The 21,528-nt window shown below is 37.3% G+C and overlaps 9 protein-coding genes across 14 annotated transcripts; all 9 read right to left on the bottom strand.

The window, feature by feature from the left end:
- Window positions 1–15: 15 nt before the first annotated feature.
- On the bottom strand, window positions 16–6,159 carry LOC135132851 (alpha-tocopherol transfer protein-like). 2 transcript variants are annotated; one of them, XM_064061063.1, is made up of 6 exons: window positions 5,300–5,390; window positions 1,022–1,070; window positions 582–976; window positions 426–536; window positions 279–381; window positions 16–233 (listed from the first exon to the last, which is right to left on the bottom strand). In XM_064061063.1, the coding sequence occupies exons 2-6, from the start codon at window positions 1,053–1,055 to the stop codon at window positions 85–87; spliced, it is 792 nt and encodes a 263-aa protein (XP_063917133.1). In that variant the 5' UTR covers window positions 1,056–1,070; window positions 5,300–5,390; the 3' UTR covers window positions 16–84. The 2 variants fall into 2 exon arrangements, with proteins under 2 accessions (XP_063917133.1, XP_063917132.1); XM_064061062.1 differs by lacking the exons at window positions 16–233; window positions 279–381; window positions 426–536; window positions 582–976; window positions 1,022–1,070 and adding exons at window positions 4,279–4,485; window positions 4,533–4,746; window positions 4,802–5,045; window positions 5,095–5,254 and having other exon boundaries at window positions 5,300–6,159.
- LOC135132852 (uncharacterized) lies at window positions 1,203–2,733 on the bottom strand. The gene is made up of 6 exons (XM_064061065.1): window positions 2,216–2,733; window positions 2,010–2,169; window positions 1,721–1,964; window positions 1,561–1,671; window positions 1,416–1,518; window positions 1,203–1,367 (listed from the first exon to the last, which is right to left on the bottom strand). The coding sequence occupies exons 1-6, from the start codon at window positions 2,346–2,348 to the stop codon at window positions 1,273–1,275; spliced, it is 846 nt and encodes a 281-aa protein (XP_063917135.1). The 5' UTR covers window positions 2,349–2,733; the 3' UTR covers window positions 1,203–1,272.
- Window positions 2,815–4,185, bottom strand: LOC135132857 (retinol-binding protein pinta-like). The gene is made up of 6 exons (XM_064061072.1): window positions 3,775–4,185; window positions 3,571–3,730; window positions 3,279–3,522; window positions 3,114–3,224; window positions 2,966–3,068; window positions 2,815–2,916 (listed from the first exon to the last, which is right to left on the bottom strand). Exons 1-6 carry the CDS (start codon window positions 3,905–3,907, stop codon window positions 2,840–2,842), a joined length of 828 nt encoding a protein of 275 aa, XP_063917142.1. The 5' UTR covers window positions 3,908–4,185; the 3' UTR covers window positions 2,815–2,839.
- On the bottom strand, window positions 5,427–9,050 carry LOC135132856 (clavesin-1-like). Of its 2 annotated transcripts, XM_064061070.1 has the most exons (8): window positions 7,918–9,050; window positions 7,464–7,615; window positions 7,259–7,418; window positions 6,963–7,206; window positions 6,798–6,908; window positions 6,646–6,748; window positions 6,201–6,593; window positions 5,427–5,451 (listed from the first exon to the last, which is right to left on the bottom strand). In XM_064061070.1, the coding sequence occupies exons 2-7, from the start codon at window positions 7,594–7,596 to the stop codon at window positions 6,508–6,510; spliced, it is 837 nt and encodes a 278-aa protein (XP_063917140.1). In that variant the 5' UTR covers window positions 7,597–7,615; window positions 7,918–9,050; the 3' UTR covers window positions 5,427–5,451; window positions 6,201–6,507. The 2 variants fall into 2 exon arrangements, with proteins under 2 accessions (XP_063917140.1, XP_063917141.1); XM_064061071.1 differs by lacking the exon at window positions 5,427–5,451 and having other exon boundaries at window positions 6,541–6,607; window positions 7,464–9,050.
- LOC135132859 (uncharacterized) lies at window positions 7,599–9,887 on the bottom strand. Its single transcript, XM_064061073.1, has 2 exons — window positions 9,541–9,887; window positions 7,599–9,322 (listed from the first exon to the last, which is right to left on the bottom strand). The coding sequence occupies exons 1-2, from the start codon at window positions 9,612–9,614 to the stop codon at window positions 8,572–8,574; spliced, it is 825 nt and encodes a 274-aa protein (XP_063917143.1). The 5' UTR covers window positions 9,615–9,887; the 3' UTR covers window positions 7,599–8,571.
- A 136-nt stretch (window positions 9,888–10,023) lies between these two features.
- LOC135132854 (retinaldehyde-binding protein 1-like) lies at window positions 10,024–11,226 on the bottom strand. The gene is made up of 6 exons (XM_064061067.1): window positions 11,036–11,226; window positions 10,831–10,990; window positions 10,538–10,781; window positions 10,371–10,481; window positions 10,219–10,321; window positions 10,024–10,169 (listed from the first exon to the last, which is right to left on the bottom strand). Exons 1-6 carry the CDS (start codon window positions 11,166–11,168, stop codon window positions 10,084–10,086), a joined length of 837 nt encoding a protein of 278 aa, XP_063917137.1. The 5' UTR covers window positions 11,169–11,226; the 3' UTR covers window positions 10,024–10,083.
- Window positions 11,227–14,087: 2,861 nt separating this feature from the next.
- On the bottom strand, window positions 14,088–15,233 carry LOC135132855 (alpha-tocopherol transfer protein-like). Of its 2 annotated transcripts, XM_064061068.1 has the most exons (6): window positions 15,095–15,233; window positions 14,888–15,047; window positions 14,595–14,838; window positions 14,432–14,542; window positions 14,284–14,386; window positions 14,088–14,234 (listed from the first exon to the last, which is right to left on the bottom strand). In XM_064061068.1, the coding sequence occupies exons 1-6, from the start codon at window positions 15,225–15,227 to the stop codon at window positions 14,149–14,151; spliced, it is 837 nt and encodes a 278-aa protein (XP_063917138.1). In that variant the 5' UTR covers window positions 15,228–15,233; the 3' UTR covers window positions 14,088–14,148. The 2 variants fall into 2 exon arrangements, with proteins under 2 accessions (XP_063917138.1, XP_063917139.1); XM_064061069.1 differs by lacking the exon at window positions 14,088–14,234 and having other exon boundaries at window positions 14,290–14,379.
- Window positions 15,234–15,786: 553 nt separating this feature from the next.
- On the bottom strand, window positions 15,787–21,505 carry LOC135132849 (uncharacterized). Of its 3 annotated transcripts, none has more exons than XM_064061060.1 (3): window positions 21,344–21,502; window positions 21,139–21,293; window positions 15,787–17,164 (listed from the first exon to the last, which is right to left on the bottom strand). In XM_064061060.1, exons 1-3 carry the CDS (start codon window positions 21,401–21,403, stop codon window positions 15,802–15,804), a joined length of 1,578 nt encoding a protein of 525 aa, XP_063917130.1. In that variant the 5' UTR covers window positions 21,404–21,502; the 3' UTR covers window positions 15,787–15,801. The 3 variants fall into 3 exon arrangements, with proteins under 3 accessions (XP_063917130.1, XP_063917129.1, XP_063917131.1); XM_064061059.1 differs by lacking the exons at window positions 21,139–21,293; window positions 21,344–21,502 and adding exons at window positions 17,217–17,371; window positions 17,422–17,771; XM_064061061.1 differs by lacking the exon at window positions 15,787–17,164 and adding an exon at window positions 19,912–21,092 and having other exon boundaries at window positions 21,344–21,505.
- Window positions 17,870–19,119, bottom strand: LOC135132853 (retinaldehyde-binding protein 1-like). The gene is made up of 6 exons (XM_064061066.1): window positions 18,911–19,119; window positions 18,706–18,865; window positions 18,413–18,656; window positions 18,246–18,356; window positions 18,094–18,196; window positions 17,870–18,044 (listed from the first exon to the last, which is right to left on the bottom strand). The coding sequence occupies exons 1-6, from the start codon at window positions 19,041–19,043 to the stop codon at window positions 17,959–17,961; spliced, it is 837 nt and encodes a 278-aa protein (XP_063917136.1). The 5' UTR covers window positions 19,044–19,119; the 3' UTR covers window positions 17,870–17,958.
- Window positions 21,506–21,528: the final 23 nt, after the last annotated feature.

Here is a 21,528-nt window from a genome sequence, read left to right as displayed (position 1 = left end):
TTATTGATACGATAATTGCTTTTAAAATTAATAATAATATAATTTTTCAAAAATTAAGTTCCACAAATCTCGGACATGGCCACTTCAATCGACGTCTAGTTTCTTAAAATTCCCATAAAACCCGAGCAGATCGTCATTGTTCAGCTTCTCAGGTCTCAGACTTTCGTCAACCTTGAGCTTATCCAACTTATCAAACCTCTCTTCATATTCGTCAAACTTGATCTTTAACATGTCTAGAAAACATATTAAGTCCAAAATTACACAAGCGCGTTAAGTACCATTTAACTCCTCTAAAGACGGCGCGGTACCACCGTAATCCCTAGGCAAAAACCCAACCGGAACCACCTTCTTCAGCTCGCCCACATCATGAAAAACGTGCAGCTATTTAATAGTTTGACAATTTCCTAGTGACAAATCGTACCCACCCTTTCGAAAATTTTCGCCTTGAGGAAAGTCTTCGACATCCCTAGCACCACACTAGTTATCGTGGAAGTGTTCACCAGATAAAGTGCTTTCAAGCGAAAGGAAAGTACCTTCTGTTGACAAAAATGTTACCTTGTTTGACAACACCAAATACTAACCTCGGTCGCCGTAACCATTTTCCTAGACGCAGACGGTGGTACTTTTGACAAATCGCCCAAACCGAGATTGGCAAAGTCATAAACTACGACAGTACTTGCTACATACGTCTCGTAGAAAAGGTACTCCATGATGTTAAAACATTGCGCTGTTAGTTCAAAGAAGTCCGGTCGTGACGGTTTTATGAAGAGGAGCAAGTCCGTGTCGTCTAGAAGTTTCGGAAACGGGCAACAGTACGAAGTGTTGATGAAGTGTTGCATTCTTTGTGATTTTGGGTGCGAATTGAGGTACAAGTCGGGAATTAGGGTCCGGATGGTGTAGTACGTGTCGATTTTTTGCTTGGTTTTTTCCACACTGAACTTGTTTCGGATCAAGAAGTTTGCGATTTTCTTGGTTTCTGTGAAATTGTTATGAGAAAGAGTGGTACCAATGGGGGTCTTACCCATAATTTCAGGTAAGTGTGGCTGGGTTGTCATCCATTCTTGTATCGTCTTGATGTCTTTTTCCGCTTCTTCATCCGTCACTCCAAACAGAAGTAGTACCTTTTTTCGCACCTCGTTATCGCGCTTGTCCATGGTTCGACTTTGATTGAGTCTCTAGATACGAAAGAAATAACACCGCACTTGTGGTTTTATTATTTATTTATTAAGTTGTTATAATAATTAACGTAATTGGAGTGATTATGAATCCAGTTTAACGTTTCTTCGGTCGCAGTGTTTCATCAACTTTCAAGGTGTCCATTTTATCAAACCGGTCTTGGTACTGCAACAACTTCTCCTTGATCATTCCTGCAACCAGACAAGATTGAGTACCGATCAGTACTTGTTTTTGCTTACCGTTCAAATCCTCTAACGTGGGTCCGTCCCCACCATAATCTTTTGGCAACTCGTCATTACTAAACAGCTCCTTCACTACTTCCCCGTCGCGATGAACTTGAACCTACTTTATTCACACTCTGAGTACCAACAAAGTCGTACTTACTCTATCGAACAGTTTCGGCTTAACTAGAAACTTCAGAAGCGTCATCCACCCCGACACGTAGAACGGACTATTAACAAAGTACAAAGTCTTGAGTCGCAACGAAAACACGTTCTGAAACAACCACACCAGTACAGAATTTTCGGTACCATAAAGGTCGTACCTTGTACACCGAAAACGCTCGAATTATGAATTTCGGCGACACTTTTAGCATATCTCTGAGCGTCAGATTAGACAAGTCGAAGACAATGATATCGTCGATCATGCAGTCTTCGAACAGCCTTATCTCGAAGATAGCTAAGGCTAGTTTGGCCAGGTCAGACGGGGCGAACACGTTGGGCTCTTTGTGTTTGAGGAAAATGACGCGATGGGTACCGTTGTAGGGCGCCGGGTGCGTGGAGCAGTACCTGAAACTAAAGTTGTACTTTTTTCCTCACCCGAGTGGTACTTACGTGGTGTCCAGTACCGCCTGGATGTTAGCTAGTTTAGGGTTGCCTTCTCGGAACAAGTCGGGGATTTTAGCCCTGATGGTGTAATACGAGTCGATTTTTTCTTTGGTTTTGTCGATGTCGAATTTGTTGAGTTGGAGGAAGTTGCGGATTTTGGCGTCCTCTAGGAGTTGGCGTGAGTTACTAGTAGGACGAGTGAGTTTGCTTACCCATGATTTCGGGGAGGTGGAGTTGGGTCTGCATCCATTTTTTTACCAGTTTGATGTCTTCGTTCACGGTTTGCTCGGTTTTACCGAAGGATTTATACAGTTTGTGTCGGGCTGCTTCGTCTAGACGAAACATTGTCACTTTTGGGTTGAGAGTGCACAGAATAGGAACAATCCGTCTGGGTGATAAATCTGCGATATGAAGATAGCGATGGAGTGGTTTTTTTTGGATACGAATTTGGTATTGTTTTAAAGGCGAACGATTTTGTTCTTAAAGGAGAGTCGGTTTAGGTATTGTCGACGAAACGCGGAATTAATTAAATTGTGAAAAGTTAGTGGGCTATCAATAGAGAAGATAGGAAGGGTCAAAGTTTTATAATAGTGAGGACATGTGTACTTAAGTAGGTGGTTTGGTACTTTCGTAGTTAATCGATCGTTATTATTATTATTTTTCGTTTACTTTTTGTTTGTTGTTGGAAAAATCTAGGTGCAGTCGCAATATTTGCTAATCTTATCACGTAATTTTTTAAGTGCGACAATTGTGTTGACGTTCCGAGTACTACACAGATAGATCTTTTGAAGGAATAAAATCACAGTTGGAATTTAATTCAAAAACTATTTATTTTTTTAAGCTTTCTCGGTCGTGAAGGTATCCAACAGATCGAACCTCTCTTGGTACTCCGCCAGCTTATTTTTCGTGATATCTAAAACCCCATATCAATTTTAACAACCTAAACCTGAACGAATAAGTACCGGTGAGGTCACTCAACGACGGGCCATTTCCACCATAATCCTGCGGGAGGTCCTCCAGCGGGAACACCTCTTTCAAAACCTCGCTGTCCTTGTGAGCTTGAAACTTTTTTTTTGTTAGAACCTATTCAATTTAACCGAAAATCCCTACCCTGTTGAAAATTTTCGCCGGGAAAACTAGCTTGAACAAAGACATCCAGATCGTGATATACGAGGGACTGTTAATCAAATACAGCCGGTTTAATCTCATCGAAAAAATATTCTGCAGCAAAAAAAATTGTGTAAGTACCTAGGTGGAAAAACGTGTTTTATTTACCCTGTATATTTTCAACGTTGTGATTAATAATCTCGGTGATAGTTTACACAAATCCAGGAAGCTAAAGGTGCTCATGTCAATGATAAGCACTTCGTCGACCATGAAATCCTCTTGTAACCTTATCTCGAGCACACTAAAACATAGTTTCGTGACGTTGATTGGCGTGTACGTGTTTTTCTCTTTGGGTTTTACGAAGAAGGCGCGGTGAATACCACCCACGAGTTTGGGGTGAAAACAAAAGTAACTAGGGGAAAAAATTAAGTAAAAAATACTTTCCCAAAAATGTTCTTACACTATGTCCATTTCTGTTTTTAAAACGGGCAGCTTCGGGTTACTGTCGCTAAAAAAACCCGAATATTTGGTCCTGAAGGTGTAGTAATTGTCGATTCTTTCCTTCGCTTTGTCTACGTCAAACTTACACAAGTGCAACATGTTTCGGATTTTGGCATCATCTGGAACTTTGAAATGAGCGACAGTCAAAATTTTGAGCACGTACCCATGGTTTCTGGGTGGTGGGTTTGCGTCTGCAGCCATGTTTTGATGGTTTTGACGTCTTCGGCTACCGTTTCTTCAGTTTTGCCGAAGGAGGCGTAGAAATTATTTTGTGCTTCTTTGTCCGGGTGATCCATTACGGAGTTTGTTTGCCTACTGTGGTCTATAGATGTTTATTTGCGCGCTCTATTAGATAAGACCGATAAGCATTTTTTTTAGAATTTTAAGTTGCAAAATAGCAGAAGGCAGAAAGTATAGACCAAGCAATGTTTCACAAGCGTGTTGAAAAAGTGATCAAGTTGACCTTGATTTTTGTAAATATCGAGACGTATGTCTACAGTTAACCCAAAATTTAATCGGTGTGCTTGTTTAGTATCTATGTAAAGAGGAATACAGAAAATCAGTACCATATGAACACCCTAGTCTAGATTAACGTTAAAACTAATACGCACTGGAACTTGCACAATTAACGAATGCAGTCTAATATTAATTCAAATTAATTCCAAGGTTGCACATAAAGTTGCTAATGTTTTATTTTAAGTTAACGTGTTTTCTGTCAAACCACTAACAACGTCAACAGTATTGCTCGTTGCCTATCCCACTTTATTGGATTTTAGTTAAGTTGATGTTTGCGGTCTCAAACTTTCATCAACTTTTAGTGTATCCAATAAGTCGAACCGGTCCTGATGCTCAATGAATTTTTGCTTCATCATTTCTAAAACTTAATTGTTTTGACGGTACTTAGTCAAAATAAATAAATACCGTCGAGTTCATGCAACGATGGCCCGCTTCCTCCAAAATCCTTTGGTAGATCATTGGGAGAAAATATCTCCTTCAAAATTTCACTGTCCCTGTGGGAGCTCACCCTGCCAAAAATTTTCACCGGAAGAAATAATTTAAAAAGTGCCATCCAGATCGAGACATACGCGGGACTATTGACAAAATACAAAGCTCTTAGTCTCATCGAGAAAGTATTCTGCAAAAACACCAAACATCAATTGGTGTAATAAACTAGGTTTTTGTGTGTATACTTTGTAGATTTTAACAGCTGCTAGCACCATTCTAGGTGATAATGTACATATATCTCTGAAAGTAATGTTGGTCATGTCAACAATAACAATATCGTCGATCATCAAATCCTCTTGCAATCTGATCTCATAAACACAAAAAAATAATTTTATTCCATTGACGGAATCGAGCACGTTTTTCTTTTTAGGACCCACAAACACAACCCTATGAGTACCATCCAGAAGCTTCGGGTGATTGCATAAGTGTCTACAAAAACAAGTAACTGCTTTTGTTAAATTTTCTAAATTTTGCTTACATTGTAGCCATAGTTTCTTTCAATGTTTGCAATTTCGGGTTGCTGCCATTAAAAACGTTGGGATATTTGGTCCTGAGGGTGTAATAGTTATCGATTTTTTCCTTTGTCTTCTCCACGTTAAATTTACACAAATGCAATATGTTTCGGATTCTTGTATCATCTACGACTACCAAATAAGCAATTGTTGACGGGAATGGATACTCACCCATGATTTCGGGAAGGTGGGTTTGTTTCTCTAGCCATAGTTTGATTGTGTTTATGTATTCAGTTACCGTTTCTTCAGTTTCTCCAAAGGATTCATAAAATTGTTTACGCGTTTCCTGGTCGTAGTGGTACATGGCGGAGGCCGCTTGAATACTTTATAAAAACATGTTTTATTTGCGTCCGCTTTTACGTTAGATAAAAAAATGATAACAATGTTTTCGTAGACAGTTTCAATTGGAAAAACAACATTTTTGCATTGATAACAGGAACATAATGATCATAGTGTAATAACACAAACATTCCGCCAACAATTGTCACGTGACAAAATTTGAAAACCCCGCGAAAATTAGAAAAGTGGCTATCAACAAAATGTACATACGTTGCTTTGACGGGTACGTCCGAGTTTAAATGTTCCAAAATTGGAGTCATAAAACACAAAACATAACACAAAATCGAATCAAATTCACGACATTTATTTTGCTGATTATTCCCAAAGCGAATCAATTTTTAAAATTTAAATCTTGAATACTGCCCATTACTATGTTATAATTCTAACTGGGAATCGATTTAATTTAAATAATAACAATTTAGGAAGAACCATCCACCCCAGGAGACATTTCACAATTTAAATAAAATATTATAAAATATTGCAACGAAACATTTCTGGTGTAATATTGTTTATTTCTGTCTCAATACAAGAAAATAAAATGTATAATTTCTAGAGATTTGGTGAAATTAAGTAACAATTTTTACAAGTGCAGACGCGCTTCGGGAAATCCAATAGGTGCCCAGTCAGCGCCAGTCTAAACAGTAGGAATGACGCATGTGTCGAATTTTTAACGTCGTCAATACATGAGATCGACGAATTATCAATTTAAAATCATGTTAAACTTTACTTACACATGGGAGTAATGATTGTGTCTCTTTAATCTAGTGCCTTCGGTTAAATTTTACAAATAAAATGAAACGTACAAATCTCAAAGACATGTAACTTCGACACAGTGGACTTACATCCGCACACCACCACTGCTTGAATCCATCTGAACCATAGAATACCCTCACTAGTAGGGTTTTCTATGATCTGAACTGAATCAACAGCGGACGCGAAAGCTCCCCCCGCTCTTCAAGAGACAAAGCAAATCTACATTACAAAAAAAATGACACTAAATTTAGCTTGAACCGGGACACCACAATATCTTGACCTATTTTTCACGCTTTTAAACTTTCTTCAACCTTTAGTGTATCCAAAAGATCGAACCTCTCCTCATACTCGATGAATTTTTGCTGCATCATATCTAAAACTCGTTCACTTGTTTGACGATATTTTTTTGTCCAAAAAATAATTACCGTTGAGTTGATCCAACGACGGTCCGCTTCCGCCATAATCCTTGGGTAGATCATTGGGAGAAAATAGGTCTTTTAAAATTTCGCTGTCCCTGTGAACTTGCAACTGTTTATTACTAACATATGGATTTAAATCGATCAAAAATAGAACCCACCCTGTCAAAAATTTTGGCCGGGAAAAATAATTTAAAAATTGGCATCCAGATTGACACGTACGAAGGACTGTTAATAAAATACATCGCTCTTAGCCTCATCGAGAAAGTGTTCTGTAAAACAAAACGTAACAGCAAGTGTAAACCGCGTGTACTTTGTTTGTATACTTTGTAGATTTTGACACCTGCTAGCACCATTCTGGGAGATAATGTACACATATCTCTGAAAGTGATGTTGGTCATGTCAACAATAATAATATCGTCGATCATCAAGTCCTCTTGCAACCTGATCTCGTAAATACAAAAATATAACTTTATTATATTAAGGCAACTGAGTACATTTTTCTTCTTAGGGCTTACAAATACAGCCCTGTGGCTACTATCCACAAGCTGGGGGTGGTTGCACATGTGTCTACAAAAACAAGAAACTCTACTTTTCTTCAATCTCTTAAAGTCATCCTTACACCGTCTCCATTGTTTCCTTCAAAGATTGCGATTTGGGGTTGCTACTATTAGAAATATTGGGGTACTTTGTCCTGAAGGTGTAATAGTTTTCAACTCGCTCCTTCACCTTCTCTGCGTTGAATTTACACAAATGCAGCATGTTTCGGATTTTTGCGTCGTCTAGGTTTACCAAATAAGCGATAGTCGAAGATTAGGGACACTTACCCATTATTTCGGGCAGATGGGTTTGGGTTTCGAGCCATATCTTGATGGTTTTTATTTGCTCAGCTACCGTTTCTTCAGTTTGTTCAAAGGATGCGTAAAAGTTTTTGCGTGCTTCGTTATCGAAATGATACATGGCGGAGTCTGTTCGGGTACTGTAGTAAAACTAGTTTTATTCACTATTTGGGTTAGATAAAAGGAGATATTGATAACGCGTGTTTGTAGTTGAATTCTTTTTCGTTTCATTGTGATAGGTTAAACGGATGTTGTCGTGCGTGATTTATTTTTCCGCACCGGTTAAAGTTCACGTGAGGATCGTGTTAATTTTTTTGTGTAAATATGGTCAAAGTTAGACGATTAGAGTAAATATCTATGAAGCGTTTTTATTAAGTAGGTACGTAGTTTTCATATTTAACCTAATTGGAATTAGCTTTGAAAATAAAGTTAATTTTAGTACCTGACAATTTTCTTGAGTTTTCAGGTATCGGCAACATTTCCAAAACGTACTTCAACTGTCTGTAATTTTTAATACTATAAAAGTTTATTAGAAAAAAATCTCCACAACATGACATTCTTTTCGTATGTGAGAAGTTTGTTCAGCATTTCAGGTAGTTGCAACATTTCCAAAACGAACTTCAACTGTCCATAATTTTTGATATTATAAAAGTCCACCAGGTGCTTTCGGGCTTGATTTCTGGCTAACTCAATCAACAGAGGCACTTCAGGTAATTCTTTCGCCTTCCTTTTGAACTTATCGTTCATACGCAAAAGAAATTCGTTCAGTCGATGATGGCAGAAGTGTTCCAGCACAATATCCAAAGAATCAGAAACGTATTGGTCGCTGTTCAAAAAAAATTTTTCTATCGTTAATTGAACATCATATATAAGCTGCGACATCAGGAGTTTGCGCCTTGGAGGCACAGATGTCTGCCTAATGTCCATTAGGATCATCTGTTTAAACAATGAACAAAAACCAAACTTCATATAGACAATCCCCGCATCAAAATGGTCAATCCGGACACCTTGCGTCAAGAGCTGTGATATTATGCTCATTACTTTTTGCATCTGACTGTCGTTCAAGGTACCCAACATTTGAAAAAAACTGCCGATTCTAAATTTGTGTAACCAGAAAATTCATATTCTCAATTGCTCGAGAAGTTTCCTGCGCCGAAGTAATTGAATCTTCCAAACACGAACGAAATGCAACAAGTAAATCGCGACCCAAAATTATATCCCTTAAAGCATCTTCAAATAGTTCCATAAACAATTTCAAGTAGTGAGGGTTCATGGGAAGAATATAAGGGAGTAATTCTCTAAGCTCTCGGTCCGTATACAAAACTTCTGAAACCTTTTCAAATAAGATGTCGACACAAGGATCATCAAAAACTACAGCTTCTATCAAAATCGGAAGACGTACAGGAGCTTTGTAGTCATCAAAGATATAGTCTAACAAAATTTCTTGTACTTCCAACGATGCGAAACTCAACGATGCACAGCGTGGCGTTGTTGTGGCTAGAGTTGCATCAGCACCATAACACAAAAGCATGCAAAGCCTCTCTATACACTCGCTGCCACAAGCCTTTATTAAAGGAGTCCTCCCCCTATAATTAGCAACGTTTGGATCAACACCCATTTCGAGCAAAAGCTGACAAGCTTGCAAGCAGTTATACGAAACTGCATGAAGTAAAGGTGTGTCTCCATTACGGTCGGTCAGGTTAATATTTGCACCCTTCTGTATTAACTTTATCGCTGCAGGCTCATTATGGTCCTTGAAAGCATTGAAGAGAGCAGTTCCTCCAGGACCGTCCTCCGCATCGATCGGTGCGCTATCTGCATTTAGTAATACTTCAAGGGCTTCTAACCTACAAAAGCAATCAGACATGATTGGGAACTAACGGCAAAATGTATTAAAGTTTTGTTCCATGCATCGGTTAAACTGATTCCACCTCCTGTGTCTAGTAAATGTTTTAAGTGTGTTGAGTTATTGTTTTCGACGGCGAGAGCTAATTCCTTTTGGTGAAAATTGCTACTATCCACCTACAACGTCTCTCAGTTGGTTAATTAATTCTCGGTTTCGTACCTTGTACCCATGGAAGAGTGTCTGGAATTGGGTTTATCCAATCGTACCACAACCATTTTTTCTCCATGTTGCATCTTAGGACTTTTGGAGTGAAGTGAAATTAGACGGTTTTTTCATTGATTTTATTTTTAGCCTGGGCATTATTTTGGGCTTTTGTTTAAAGTCAAGATAGGCAGCCAGTTACACTTCTTTTTTTGAAACGAGTATCTGCGCGCTCTACATCTACTTCTATAAGACGGTCTTGATTTTTTGTGAGTCTGTGTTAAGCTGGATTTTAAAAATTATTATTCATTTACCACGTGACTATTGTTAAATGGTATAAATATGTAGACTGAGAAAACTGAACCTGTAAAAGTGAAACAAGCTATTTTACAATAAATATGGCGCAGAAATATCTTTTGTAAAAACGGCTAAGGATTATTTAAAAATTATAAATCTCCTAATCCCCCCAGCATCATAGTAACATTTTATTTATAGACTACATAAAACTATAAATGTTTATTCTACCAAAAACATAAAAAGAATGATCGGTTTGAGTTATTCTTATGCTCTTAAACTTTCATCAACCTTTAGTGTGTCCAAAAGATCGAACCTGTCCTGATACTCGACGAATTTTTGTTTTATCATATCTGAAAATTTTCAATTTTTTTGGCGCTAATTATTGAAAAAAATAAATACCGTTGAGTTCATCTAACGATGGCCCGCTTCCTCCAAAATCCGTTGGTAGATCCTCGGGAGAAAATATGTCCTTCAAAACTTCACTGTCCCTGTAGACTTGCAACTGTTTATTATTAAAATATAAATTTAAATTAATCCAAAATATAACCCACCCTGGCAAAAATTTTGGCCGGGAAAAATAATTTAAAAAGTGCCATCCAGACTGAGATGTACCCAGGACTATTAACAAAATACATTGCTCTTAGCCTCATGGAGAAAGTATTCTGTAAAACAACACCAAACATCAAGTGTAACAAACTACGCGTTTTCGTTTGTATACTTTGTAGATTTTAACAGCTGCTAGCGCTATTCTAGGTGATAATGTACACATATCTCTGAAAGTAACATTGGCCATATTAGCAATAATAACATCATCAATCATCAAGTCTTCTTGCAACCTAATCTCATAAATACAAAAAAATATTTTTATTAGATTAATAGAACTGAACACGTTTTTCTTCTTAGGACTCATAAACAGAACCCTATGGGCACCATCCAGAAGCTTCGGGTGGTTGCATAAGTGCCTACAAAAACAAGAAACTGCTCTGCTTAAATTTTGTAAATTCTGCTTACATTGTATCCATAGTTTCCTTCAAAGCTTGCGATTTCGGGTTGCTGTCGTTAAAAACGTTTGGATACTTGGTCCTGAAGGTGTAATAGTTATCAATTTTCTCCTTCGTCTTTTCCACGTTGAATTTACTCAAGTGCAATATGTTTCGGATTCTTGCATCATCTACCACCACAAAATAAGTAATAGTCGAAGAGTATGGATACTTACCCATGAATTCGGGAAGGTGGGTTTGTGTCTGCAGCCATATTTTGATTGTTTTTACGTGTTCAGTTACCGTTTCTTCAGTTTCTCCAAAGGATTCGTAAAATTTTTTACGCGTTTCTTTATCGCAGTGGTACATGGCGGAGGCTACTTGGATACTGTATCAAAACGAGTTCTGTTTGGGTCAGTTGTTTGGTTAGATAATAAAATAACTTGATAACAATGGTTTCTTAAACTTGGAAAAAACTACATTTTTTTAATGATAACAGAAACAGAATGATCACAGTTTGAGTTATTTTTCACGGTTTTAGACTTTCTTCAACTTTTAGTGTATCCAAAAGATCAAACCTCTCCTGATACTCGATGAATTTTTGCTGCATCATATCTAAAACTCGTTCACTTTTTTGACGATATTTTTAGTGGAAATCAATTCTCTCCTTCACCTTCTCTGCGTTGAATTTACACAAATGCAGCATGTTTCGGATTTTTGCGTCGTCTAGGTTTATCAAATAAGCGATAGTCGAAGATTAGGGACACTTATCCATGATTTCGGGCAGATGGGTTTGGGTTTCCAGCCATATTTGATGGTTTTTATTTGCTCAGCTACCGTTTGTTCAGTTTGTTCAAAGGTGCGTAAAAGTTTTTGCGTGTTTCGTTATCGAAATGATACATGGCGGAGTCTGTTTGGGTACTGTAGTAAAACTAGTTTTATTCACTATTTGGGTTAGATAAAAGGAGATATTGAAAACGTGTTTTTGTAGTTGAATTCTTTTTCGTTTCATTGTGATAGGTTAAACTTATGTTGTCGTGCTTGATTTATTTTTCCGCACGGGTTAAAGTTCACGTGAGGATCGTGTTAATTTTTTTGTGTAAATATGATGGTCAAAGTTTGACGATTAGAGTAAATATCTATGAAGCGTTTTTATTAAGTAGGTACATAGTTTTCATATTTAACCTTATTGGAATTACCTTTGAAAATAAAGTTTCTCTTCGAAAGTGACAATTTGCCCGTCAACTGTCTGTAATTTTTAATATTATAAAAGTTTATTAGAAAAAAATCTCCACAACATGACATTATTTTTATTTATACAGTTTCTTTTCGTAGGTGAGAATTTTGCTCAGCATTTCCGGTAGTTGCAACATTTCCAAAACGAACTTCAACTGTCTATAATTTTTGATATTATAAAAGTCCACCAGGTGCTTTCGGGCTTGATTTCTGGCTAACTCAATCAACAGAGGCACTTCAGGTAATTTTTTCGCCTTCCTTTTGAACTTATCATTCATACGCAACAGAAATTCGTTCAGTCGATGGTGGCAGAAGTGTTCCAGCACAATATCCAAAGAATCAGAAACGTATTGGTCGCTGTTCAAAAAAAAATTTTCTATCGTTAATTGAACATCATATATAAACTGCGACATCAGGAGTTTGCGCCTTGGAGGCACAGATGTCTGCCTAATATCCATTAGGATCATCTGTTTAAACAATGAACAAAAACCAAACTTCATATAGACAATCCCCGCATCAAAATGGTCAATCCGGACACCTTGCGTCAAGAGCTGTGATATTATGCTCATTACTTTTTGCATCTGACTGTCGTTCAAGGTACCCATCATTTGAAAAAACCTGCCGATTCTAAATTTGTGCAACCCATACGTCTTTAGCTTATTAATGCTTCCTACTACACAAGTAGATAGATGACTGTTGACCAGAAAAGTCATATTCTCAATTGCTCGAGAAATTTTCTGTGCCGATGTATTTGGATCTTGCAGACACAAATTAAATGCGCCAAAAAAATCGCAACTCAAAATTATATCCCTCAGAACATCTTCAAACAGTTCCATAAACAATTTCAAGTAGTGAGGGTTCATGGAGGAAATGTCGCGAACTAAATAATTAAGCTCTCGGTCCGTGTAAAAAACTTCTGAAACCTTTTCAAATAAGATGTCGACACAGGGGGTATCATAAACTATGGCCTCTATCAGAACACTAAGACGTACAGGGACTTTGTAATCATCAAAAATATAGTCGAACAAAATCTCTTGCAGTTCCGACGATGTGTCACTGAACGGTGTAGACTATGGCGTTGTTGTGGTTAAAGTTGCATCAGCACCATAACACAAAAGCATGCAGACCCTCTCTGTCCACTGGTTCCAACAAGCCATATGTAAAGGGGTTATCCCCATATAATTAGCGACGTCTGGATCGACACCCATTTCAAGCAAAAGCTGACAAACTTTCAAGCAATCATTCACAATTGCCAGAAATAAAGGAATGTTTCCTTTACGGTCCTTAACGTTGATATTTGCACCCTTCTGTATTAACTTTATCGCTGCAAGCTCTTTATGTCCATCCAAAGCGTTCAAAAGAGCAGTTCTTCCAGGACTGTCCTCCGCATCGATCGGTGCGCCATCTGCATTTAGTAATACTTCAAGGGCTTCTAACGTAAAAAAGCAAATGACTGGGCGAACTTCATAACTACGTACTCTACCTGTTTCTAGCAACGGCAAAATGTATTAAAGTTCGGTTCGATGCATCGGTTAAACTGATTCCACCTCCTGTTTCTAGTAAGTGTTTTAAGTGTGTTGAGTTATTGTTTTCGACGGCGAGGGCTAATTCCCTTTGGTGAAAATTGCTAGTGTCCACCTACAACGTCGCTCAGTTGATTAATTAATTCTCGGTTTCATACCCTGTACCTGTGGAAGAGTGCCTGGAATTGGGGTTATCCAATGGTCCCACAACCATTTCAAAAAAATTCAAGGTTTTTTTCACTGATTTTATTTTTAGCAGGACCACTATTTTGGGGTTTTGGTTACAATGAAGATAGCCAACCAGTTACACTAATGTTTCTGGAAACTAGTATCTGCGCGCTCTACACTTACCTGTTCTATACCACGGTCTTGATTTTTGTTAAGTCTGTGGTTTAAAACTGGATTTTAAAACCTAATCTTCATTTACCACGTGACTATTCTTAAATGGTATAAACAAATACAGCAATTTATATACACAGAAATATCTTCTGTAATAAGGTCTCAGGATTGTTTAAAAATTTACACCACACAAAACTGTATATATTTATTCTACCAATAACAAAAAAAAGAATAATCGGTTTGTGTTATTCTTACGCTCTTAAACTTTCATCAACCTTTAGTGTATCCAAAAGATCGAACCTCTCCTGATACTCGATGAATTTTTGCTTCATCATATCTAAAATTCTTTCTCTTTTTTCGTGATACTTAGTCTGAAAATTTAATACCGTTAAGTTGATCCAACGATGGTCCGCTTCCACCATAATCCTTTGGTAGGTCATTGTTAGAAAATAGGTCTTTTAAAACTTCACAGTCCCTATGAACTTGCAACTGTTTATTATTACTATTAAATTCAAATGACTCAAAAATACTCACTCTGCCAAAAATTTTTGCCGAGACAAATAATTTAAAAATTGCCATCCAAATCGAAACGTAAGAAGGACTGTTAATAAAATACGCCGCGTTTAGCCTCATCGAAAAAATATCCTGCAAAACAAAAACAAACAACCAGTGTAACAAAACGTGTATACTTGTATACCTTGTAGATTTTGACAGCCGCCAGCACCATTCTGGGCGATAAGGTACACATATCTCTGAAAGTAATGTTGGCCATATCAACAATAACGATATCATCAATCATCAAATCCTCTTGCAGTCTGATCTCGTAGATACATACACATAATTTTATTGAATTGAGTGCACAAAACGTGTTTTTATTCTTAGGATTTACAAACACAACCCTATGGCCACCATCCAGAAGCTGCGGGTGGTTGCAAATATATCTACAAAAACACGAATATGCTTTTCTTAATTTTTTTAAATTTTGCTTACACTGCATCCATAGTTTCCTTTAAAGCTTGCAATTTCAGGTTGCTATTATTAAAAGCAATCGGGTACTTGGTCCTGAGGGTGTAATATTTATCAATTCTCTGTTTCGTTTTCTCCACGTCGAATTTACACAAATGCAACATGTTTCGGATTTTGGCATCGTCTGGGATTACAAAGTAAGCGATAGTGTAAGGGTATGGACACACTCACCCATGATTTCGGGAAGATGGGTTTGTGCTTCTAGCCATGTTTTGATGGTTTTTATTTGTTGTGTTACTGTTTCTTCAGTTTGTTCGAAGGATTCGTAAAATTTCTTGCGTGTTTCGCTCTCGAAATGATACATGGTGGAGTTTGTTCGGATACTGTTACAACACTAGTTTTGCTCCTTATTTGGTTTAGATAAAAAGAGATTGATAACTGTGTTTTTCTAGTTGATTATATTTTGTAACGAAGATTTGGTATGTTTTTTTTTTCATTTTAGTGGACTAGGTAGACGGATGTTTTTATCTATGGTTTGTTTGTTCTCATTGGTTAAAGTTCATATCAGAATAGTGTCGACTAATTGTGCATATACATCGATACGATAGTACAAGTGTGGTAACTATCAATGAAGTGTTTTTATTAAGTGATTTTTTAAGTCAAATAACCTTTGGGGAGTGTCGGGGAATTAAGAGAGGGGTACATTTTTTATTCTACATTGATCTATACCTACATGCAAAAGTGTTTATATTGACTGACTGATTCATCAACGCAAAGCCTAAACTATACTGAAGCTAAAAACGGAGCTGCAGGTACCAACTTATATTTTTTACGATTTTATGATTATACTTTACAAATAAAGATTTAGTTTTAGGACACTCGTAAATGAACCTGCTCGAAAAATAATTAGGAAAAATCACCACAATCTAACATTATTTTTATTTATACAGTTTCTTTTCGTAGGTGAGAATTTTGCTCAGCGTTTCAGGTAGTTCCAACATTTCCAAAACGCACTTCAACTGTCTATAATTTTTGATATTATAAAATTCCGTCAGGTGCTTCCGGGTTTCATTTCTCGCTAACTCAATCAACAGAGGCACTTCAGGTAATTCTTTCCCCTTCCTTTCCAACTTATCGTTCACGTGCAAAAGAAATTCCTTCAGTCGATGATGGGAGAAATGTTCCAGCACCATATCCAAAGAATCAGAAACGTATTGGTCGCTGTTCAAAAAAAATTTCTCTATCGTTAATTGAACATCATATATAAGCTGCGGCATAAGGAGTTTGCGCTTTGGGGGCATAGATGTTTGACTAATGTCCATTAACATCATCTGTTTAAACAATGAACAAAAACCGTACTTCATATAGACAATCCCCGCATCAAAATGGTCAATCCGGACACCTTGCGTCAAGAGGTGTGATATTATGCTCATTACTCTTTGCATCTGATTGTCGTTCAAGGTACCCATATTTTCAAAAAAACTGCCGATTCTAAATTTATGGAACCCAGACCGGTTTCGTTTATTGATGCTTCGTACTATACAAGCAGACAGATGACTGTTGACCAGAAAAGTCATATTCTCAATTGCTCGAGAAGTTTCCTGCGCCGAAGTAACTGAATCTTCCAAGCAGGAACGAAATGCACCAAGAAAATCGCGACCCAAAATTATATCCCTCAAGGCATCTTCAAATAGTTCCATAAACAATTTCAAGTAGTGAGGGTTCATGGGAAGAATGTAAGGGAGTAATTCTCTAAGCTCTCGGTCCGTATACAAAACTTCTGAAACCTTTTCAAATAAGATGTCGACACACGGATCATCAAAAACTACAGCTTCTATCAAAATCGGCAGACGTACAGGAGCTTTGTAGTCATCAAAGATATAGTCTAACAAAATTTCTTGTACTTCCAACGCTGCGAAACACAACGATGCACAGCGTGGCGTTGTTGTGGCTAGGGTTGCATCAGCACCATAACACAAAAGCATGCAAAGACTCTCTATACACTCGCTGCCACAAGCCTTCATTAAAGGAGTGCTCCCCCTATAATTTGCAACGTTTGGATCAACACCCATTGCGAGCAAAAGCTGACAAGCTCGTAAGCAGTTATACGAAACTGCATGAAGTAAAGGTGTGTCTCCATTACGGTCGGTCAGGTTAATATTTGCACCCTTCTGTATTAACTTTATCGCTGCAGGCTCATTATGGTCCTTGAAAGCATTGAAGAGAGCAGTTCCTCCAGGACCGTCCTCCGCATCGATCGGTGCGCCATCTGCATTTAGTAATACTTCAAGGGCTTCTAACCTACAAAAGCAATCAGACACGACTGGGTGAAGTACGTACGCACGTACTCTACCTGTTTCTATCAACGGCAAAATGTATTAAAGTTTTGTTCCATGCATCGGTTAAACTGATTCCACCTCCTGTTTCTAGTAAATGTTTTAAGTGTGTTGAGTTATTGTTTTCGACGGCGAGAGCTAATTCCTTTTGGTGAAAATTGCTACCATCCACCTACAACGTCTCTCAGCTGGTTAATTAATTCTCGGTTTCGTACCTTGTACCTCTGGAAGAGTGTGAGGAATTGGGTTTATCCAATCGTACCACAACCATTTTTTCTCCATGTTGCATCTTAGGACTTTTGGAGTGAAGTGAAATTCGAAGGTTTTTTTCATTGATTTTATTTTTAGGCTGAGCACTATTTTGGGCTTTTGTTTAAAGTCAAGATAGGCAACCAGTTACACTATTCTTTTTGAAACAAGTATGTGCGCCCTCTACATCTACTTTTCTAAGACGGTCTTGATTTTTTGTGAGTCTGTGTTAAGCTGGATTTTAAAAATTATTATTCATTTACCACGTGACTATTGTTAAATGGTATAAATAAGTAGACTGAGAAAACTGAACTTGTAAAAGTAAAACAAGCTATTTTACAATAAATATTGCGCAGAAATATCTTTTGTAAAAACGGCAAAGGATTTTTTTAAAATTATAAATCTCCTAAACCCCCCAGCATCATAGTAACATTTTATTTATAGACAACATAAAACTATATATGTTTATTCTACCAAAAACATAAAAAGAATGATCGGTTTGAGTAATTCTTATGCTCTTAAACTTTCATCAACCTTTAGTGTATCCAAAAGATCGAACCTGTCCTGATAGTCGACGAATTTTTGTTTTATCATATCTGAAAATTTTCTACTTTTTTGGCGCTAATTAGTGCAAAAAATAAATACCGTTGAGTTCATCTAACGATGGCCCGCTTCCTCCAAAATCCTTTGGTAGATCCTCGGGAGAAAATATGTCCTTCAAAACTTCACTGTCCCTGTAGACTTGCAACTGTTTATTATGAAAATATAAATTGAAATGAATCCAAAATATAACCCACCCTGGCAAAAATTTTGGCCGGAAAAAGTAATTTAAAAAGTGCCATCCAGACTGAGACGTACGCGGGACTATTAACAAAATACATTGCTCTTAGCCTCATGGAGAAAGTATTCTGAAAAACAACACCAAACATCAAGTGTAATAAACTACGTGTTTTCGTTTGTATACTTTGTAGATTTTAACAGCTGCTAGCGCTATTCTAGGTGATAATGTACACATATCTCTGAAAGTAACGTTGGCCATATTAACAATAATAACATCATCAATCATCAAGTCTTCTTGCAACCTAATCTCATAAATACAAAAAAATATTTTTATTCCATTAATAGAACTGAGCACATTTTTCTTCTTGGGGCTCATAAACAGAACCCTATGGGCACCATCCAGAAGCTTCGGGTGGTTGCATAAGTGTCTACAAAAACAAGAAACTTCTTTTCTTAAATTTTGTAAATTCTGCTTACATTGTATCCATAGTCTCCTTCAAAGCTTGCGATTTCGGGTTGCTGTCGTTAAAAACGTTTGGATACTTGGTCCTGAAGGTGTAATAGTTATCAATTTTCTCCTTCGTTTTGTCCACGTTGAATTTACTCAAATGCAATATGTTTCGGATTCTTGCATCATCTACCATCACGAAATAAGTAATAGTCGAAGAGTATGGATACTCACCCATGATTTCGGGAAGGTGGGTTTGTGTCTGCAGCCATATTTTTATTGTTTTTACGCGTTCAGTTACCGTTTCTTCAGTTTCTCCAAAGGATTCGTAAAATTTTTTACGCGTTTCGTTATCGCAGTGGTACATGGCGGAGGCTACTTGGATACTGTTTCAAAGCGAGTTCTGTTTGGGTCAGTTGTTTGGTTAGATAAATAAATAACTTGATAACAATGTTTTCTTAGGCTTGGAAAGTAACTACATTTTTTTAATGATAACAGAAACAGAATGATCAAAGTTTGAGTTATTTTTCACGCTCTTAGACTTTCTTCAACTTTTAGTGTATCCAAAAGATCAAACCTCTCCTGATACTCGATAAATTTTTGCTGCATCATATCTAAAACTCGTTCACTTTTTTGACGATATTTTTAGTGGAAATCAACTCTCTCCTTCACCTTCTCTGCGTTGAATTTACACAAATGCAGCATGTTTCGGATTTTTGCGTCGTCTAGGTTTACCAAATAAGCGATAGTCGAAGATTAGGGACACTTATCCATGATTTCGGGCAGATGGGTTTGGGTTTCCAGCCATATCTTGATGGTTTTTATTTGCTCAGCTACCGTTTGTTCAGTTTGTTCAAATGATGCGTAAAAGTTTTTGCGTGTTTCGTTATCGAAGTGATACATGGCGGAGTCTGTTTGGGTACTGTAGTAAAACTAGTTTTATTCACTATTTGGGTTAGATAAAAGGAGATATTGAAAACGTGTTTTTGTAGTTGAATTCTTTTTCGTTTCATTGTGATAGGTTAAACTTATGTTGTCGTGGGTGATTTATTTTTCCGCACCGGTTAAAGTTCACGTGAGGATCGTGTTAATTTTTTTGTGTAAATATGATGGTCAAAGTTAGACGTTTAGAGTAAATATCTATGAAGCGTTTTTATTAAGTAGGTACATAGTTTTCATATTTAACCTAATTGAAATTACCTTTGAAAATAAAGTTTCTCTTCGAACGTGACAATTTTCCCGTCAACTGTCTGTAATTTTTAATATTATAAAAGTTTATTAGAAAAAAATCTCCACAACATGACATTGTTTTTATATATACAGTTTCTTTTCGTAGGTGAGAAGTTTGTTCAGCATTTCCGGTAGTTGCAACATTTCCAAAACGAACTTCAACTGTCCATAATTTTTGATATTATAAAAGTCCACCAGGTGTTTTCGGGCTTCATTTCTGGCTAACTCAATCAACAGAGGCACTTCAGGTAATTCCTTCGCCTTCCTTTTGAACTTATCGTTCATGTGCAAAAGAAATTCGTTCAGTCGATGATGGCAGAAGTGTTCCAGCACAATATCCAAAGAATCAGAAACGTATTGGTCGCTGTTCAAAAAAAAATTTTCAATCGTTAATTGAACATCATATATAAGCTGCGACATAAGGAGTTTGCGCCTTGGAGGCATAGATGTCTGCCTAATGTCCATTAAGATCATCTGTTTAAACAATGAACAAAAACCAAACTTCATATAGACAATCCCCGCATCAAAATGGTCAATCCGGACACCTTGCGTCAAGAGTTGTGATATTATAATCATTACTTTTTGCGTCTGACTGTCGTTCAAGGTACCCATCATTTGAAAAAAACTGCCTATTCTAAATCTGTGGCAGCTAGACGTGTTTCGCTTATTAATGCTTCGTACTACACAAGCAGACAGATGACTGTTGACCAGAAAAGTCATATTCTCAATTGCTCGAGAAATTTTCTGCGCCGAAGTATTTAGATCTTGCAGACACAAATTAAATGCGCCAAAAAAATCGCAACTCAAAATTATATCCCTCAGAACATCTTCAAACAGTTCCATAAACAATTTCAAGTAGTGAGGGTTCATGGAGGAAATGTCGCGAACTAAATAATTAAGCTCTCTCTCTAAAGGGGTCGTCCCTACATAATTAGCAACGTCTGGATCGACACCCATTTCAAGCAAAAGCTGACAAACTTTCAAGCAATTATTCGAAATTGCTTGAAATAAAGGAGTGTTTCCTTTACGGTCCTTAACGTTGATATTTGCACCCTTCTGTATTAACTTTATCGCTGCAAGCTCTTTATGTCCACCCAAAGCGTTCAAAAGAGCAGTTCCTCCAGGACTGTCCTTTGCATCGATTGGTGCGCCATCTGCATTTAGTAATACTTCAAGGGCTTTTAACCTAAAAAAGCACATGACTGGGCGAACTACATATCTACGTACTCTACCTGTTTCTAGCAACGGCAAAGTGTATTAAAGTTCGGTTCCATGCATCAGTTAAACTGATTCCACCTCCTGTTTCTAGTAAGTGTTTTAAGTGTGTTGAGTTATTGTTTTCGACGGCGAGAGCTAATTCCTTTTGGTGAAAATTGCTACTATCCACCTACAACGTCTCTCAATTGGTTAATTAATTCTCGGTTTCGTACCTTGTACCTCTGGAAGAGTGTCTGGAATTGGGTTTATCCAATCGTCCCACAACCATTTTTTCTCCATGTTGCATCATTGGATTTTAGGAGTGCGGAGTGAAGTCAAATTTAGCGTCTTTTTTCATTGATTTTATTTTTAGCGGGACCACTATTTTGGGCTTTTGGTCGCAATGAAGATAGACAACCAGTTAC

This window comes from Zophobas morio, unplaced genomic scaffold (genome assembly GCF_036711695.1).
Source record: "Zophobas morio isolate AGI-343-1 ecotype UQ-CSIRO unplaced genomic scaffold, CSIRO_AGI_Zmor_V1 ptg000021l, whole genome shotgun sequence".
Lineage (NCBI taxonomy): Eukaryota > Metazoa > Arthropoda > Insecta > Coleoptera > Tenebrionidae > Zophobas > Zophobas morio.
Note: the sequence above shows the minus strand (reverse complement) of the source record. Positions and strands in the feature narration are given on the sequence as shown.

Excerpts from the sequence above, each read along its gene's own strand:
- LOC135132859 (XM_064061073.1), bottom strand. The coding sequence starts at position 9,614 with ATGCAACATGGAGAAAAAATGGTTGTGGTACGATTGGATAAACCCAAT. Across the intron at positions 9,323-9,540 it reads CACTCTTCCATGGGTACAAG|GTTAGAAGCCCTTGAAGTAT; the intron begins GTACGAAACCGA and ends TTGCTTTTGTAG.
- LOC135132853 (XM_064061066.1), bottom strand. The coding sequence starts at position 19,043 with ATGTACCACTGCGATAACGAAACGCGTAAAAAATTTTACGAATCCTTT. Across the intron at positions 18,866-18,910 it reads CCACCTTCCCGAAATCATGG|ATGATGCAAGAATCCGAAAC; the intron begins GTGAGTATCCAT and ends TCGTGATGGTAG. Across the intron at positions 18,045-18,093 it reads ATCGTTAGATGAACTCAACG|ATATGATAAAACAAAAATTC; the intron begins GTATTTATTTTT and ends GAAAATTTTCAG.
- LOC135132849 (XM_064061059.1), bottom strand. The coding sequence starts at position 17,532 with ATGAAAAAAACCTTCGAATTTCACTTCACTCCAAAAGTCCTAAGATGC. Across the intron at positions 17,372-17,421 it reads TTCCTCACACTCTTCCAGAG|GTGGATGGTAGCAATTTTCA; the intron begins GTACAAGGTACG and ends GAGACGTTGTAG. Across the intron at positions 17,165-17,216 it reads TTTGCCGTTGATAGAAACAG|GTTAGAAGCCCTTGAAGTAT; the intron begins GTAGAGTACGTG and ends TTGCTTTTGTAG.
- LOC135132854 (XM_064061067.1), bottom strand. The coding sequence starts at position 11,168 with ATGTACCACTGCGATAAAGAAACGCGTAAAAAATTTTACGAATCCTTT. Across the intron at positions 10,991-11,035 it reads CCACCTTCCCGAATTCATGG|ATGATGCAAGAATCCGAAAC; the intron begins GTAAGTATCCAT and ends TTGTGGTGGTAG. Across the intron at positions 10,482-10,537 it reads CAGCTGTTAAAATCTACAAA|AATACTTTCTCCATGAGGCT; the intron begins GTATACAAACGA and ends GTTGTTTTACAG.
- LOC135132857 (XM_064061072.1), bottom strand. The coding sequence starts at position 3,907 with ATGGATCACCCGGACAAAGAAGCACAAAATAATTTCTACGCCTCCTTC. Across the intron at positions 3,523-3,570 it reads AAAACAGAAATGGACATAGT|TTACTTTTGTTTTCACCCCA; the intron begins GTAAGAACATTT and ends TTTTTCCCCTAG. Across the intron at positions 2,917-2,965 it reads GTCGTTGAGTGACCTCACCG|ATATCACGAAAAATAAGCTG; the intron begins GTACTTATTCGT and ends ATGGGGTTTTAG.
- LOC135132851 (XM_064061062.1), bottom strand. The coding sequence starts at position 5,432 with ATGTACCACTACGACCAGGAAACGCGTAAACAATTTTATGAATCCTTT. Across the intron at positions 5,255-5,299 it reads CCACCTTCCCGAAATCATGG|ATGATACAAGAATCCGAAAC; the intron begins GTGAGTATCCAT and ends TGGTAGTCGTAG. Across the intron at positions 5,046-5,094 it reads AAAGAAACTATGGCTACAAT|ACACTTATGCAATCACCCGA; the intron begins GTAAGCAAAATT and ends TTGTTTTTGTAG.
- LOC135132852 (XM_064061065.1), bottom strand. The coding sequence starts at position 2,348 with ATGTTTCGTCTAGACGAAGCAGCCCGACACAAACTGTATAAATCCTTC. Across the intron at positions 1,672-1,720 it reads GAGCGTTTTCGGTGTACAAG|AACGTGTTTTCGTTGCGACT; the intron begins GTACGACCTTTA and ends TGGTTGTTTCAG. Across the intron at positions 1,519-1,560 it reads AGCCGAAACTGTTCGATAGA|GTTCAAGTTCATCGCGACGG; the intron begins GTAAGTACGACT and ends TGAATAAAGTAG.
- LOC135132855 (XM_064061068.1), bottom strand. The coding sequence starts at position 15,227 with ATGTATCATTTCGAGAGCGAAACACGCAAGAAATTTTACGAATCCTTC. Across the intron at positions 14,387-14,431 it reads CGGCAAAAATTTTTGGCAGA|TTGCAAGTTCATAGGGACTG; the intron begins GTGAGTATTTTT and ends AATAATAAACAG. Across the intron at positions 14,235-14,283 it reads ATCGTTGGATCAACTTAACG|ATATGATGAAGCAAAAATTC; the intron begins GTATTAAATTTT and ends AAAGAATTTTAG.
- LOC135132856 (XM_064061070.1), bottom strand. The coding sequence starts at position 7,596 with ATGTATCATTTCGATAACGAAGCACGCAAAAACTTTTACGCATCCTTT. Across the intron at positions 7,419-7,463 it reads CCATCTGCCCGAAATAATGG|ACGACGCAAAAATCCGAAAC; the intron begins GTAAGTGTCCCT and ends TGGTAAACCTAG. Across the intron at positions 7,207-7,258 it reads AAGGAAACAATGGAGACGGT|ACACATGTGCAACCACCCCC; the intron begins GTAAGGATGACT and ends TTGTTTTTGTAG.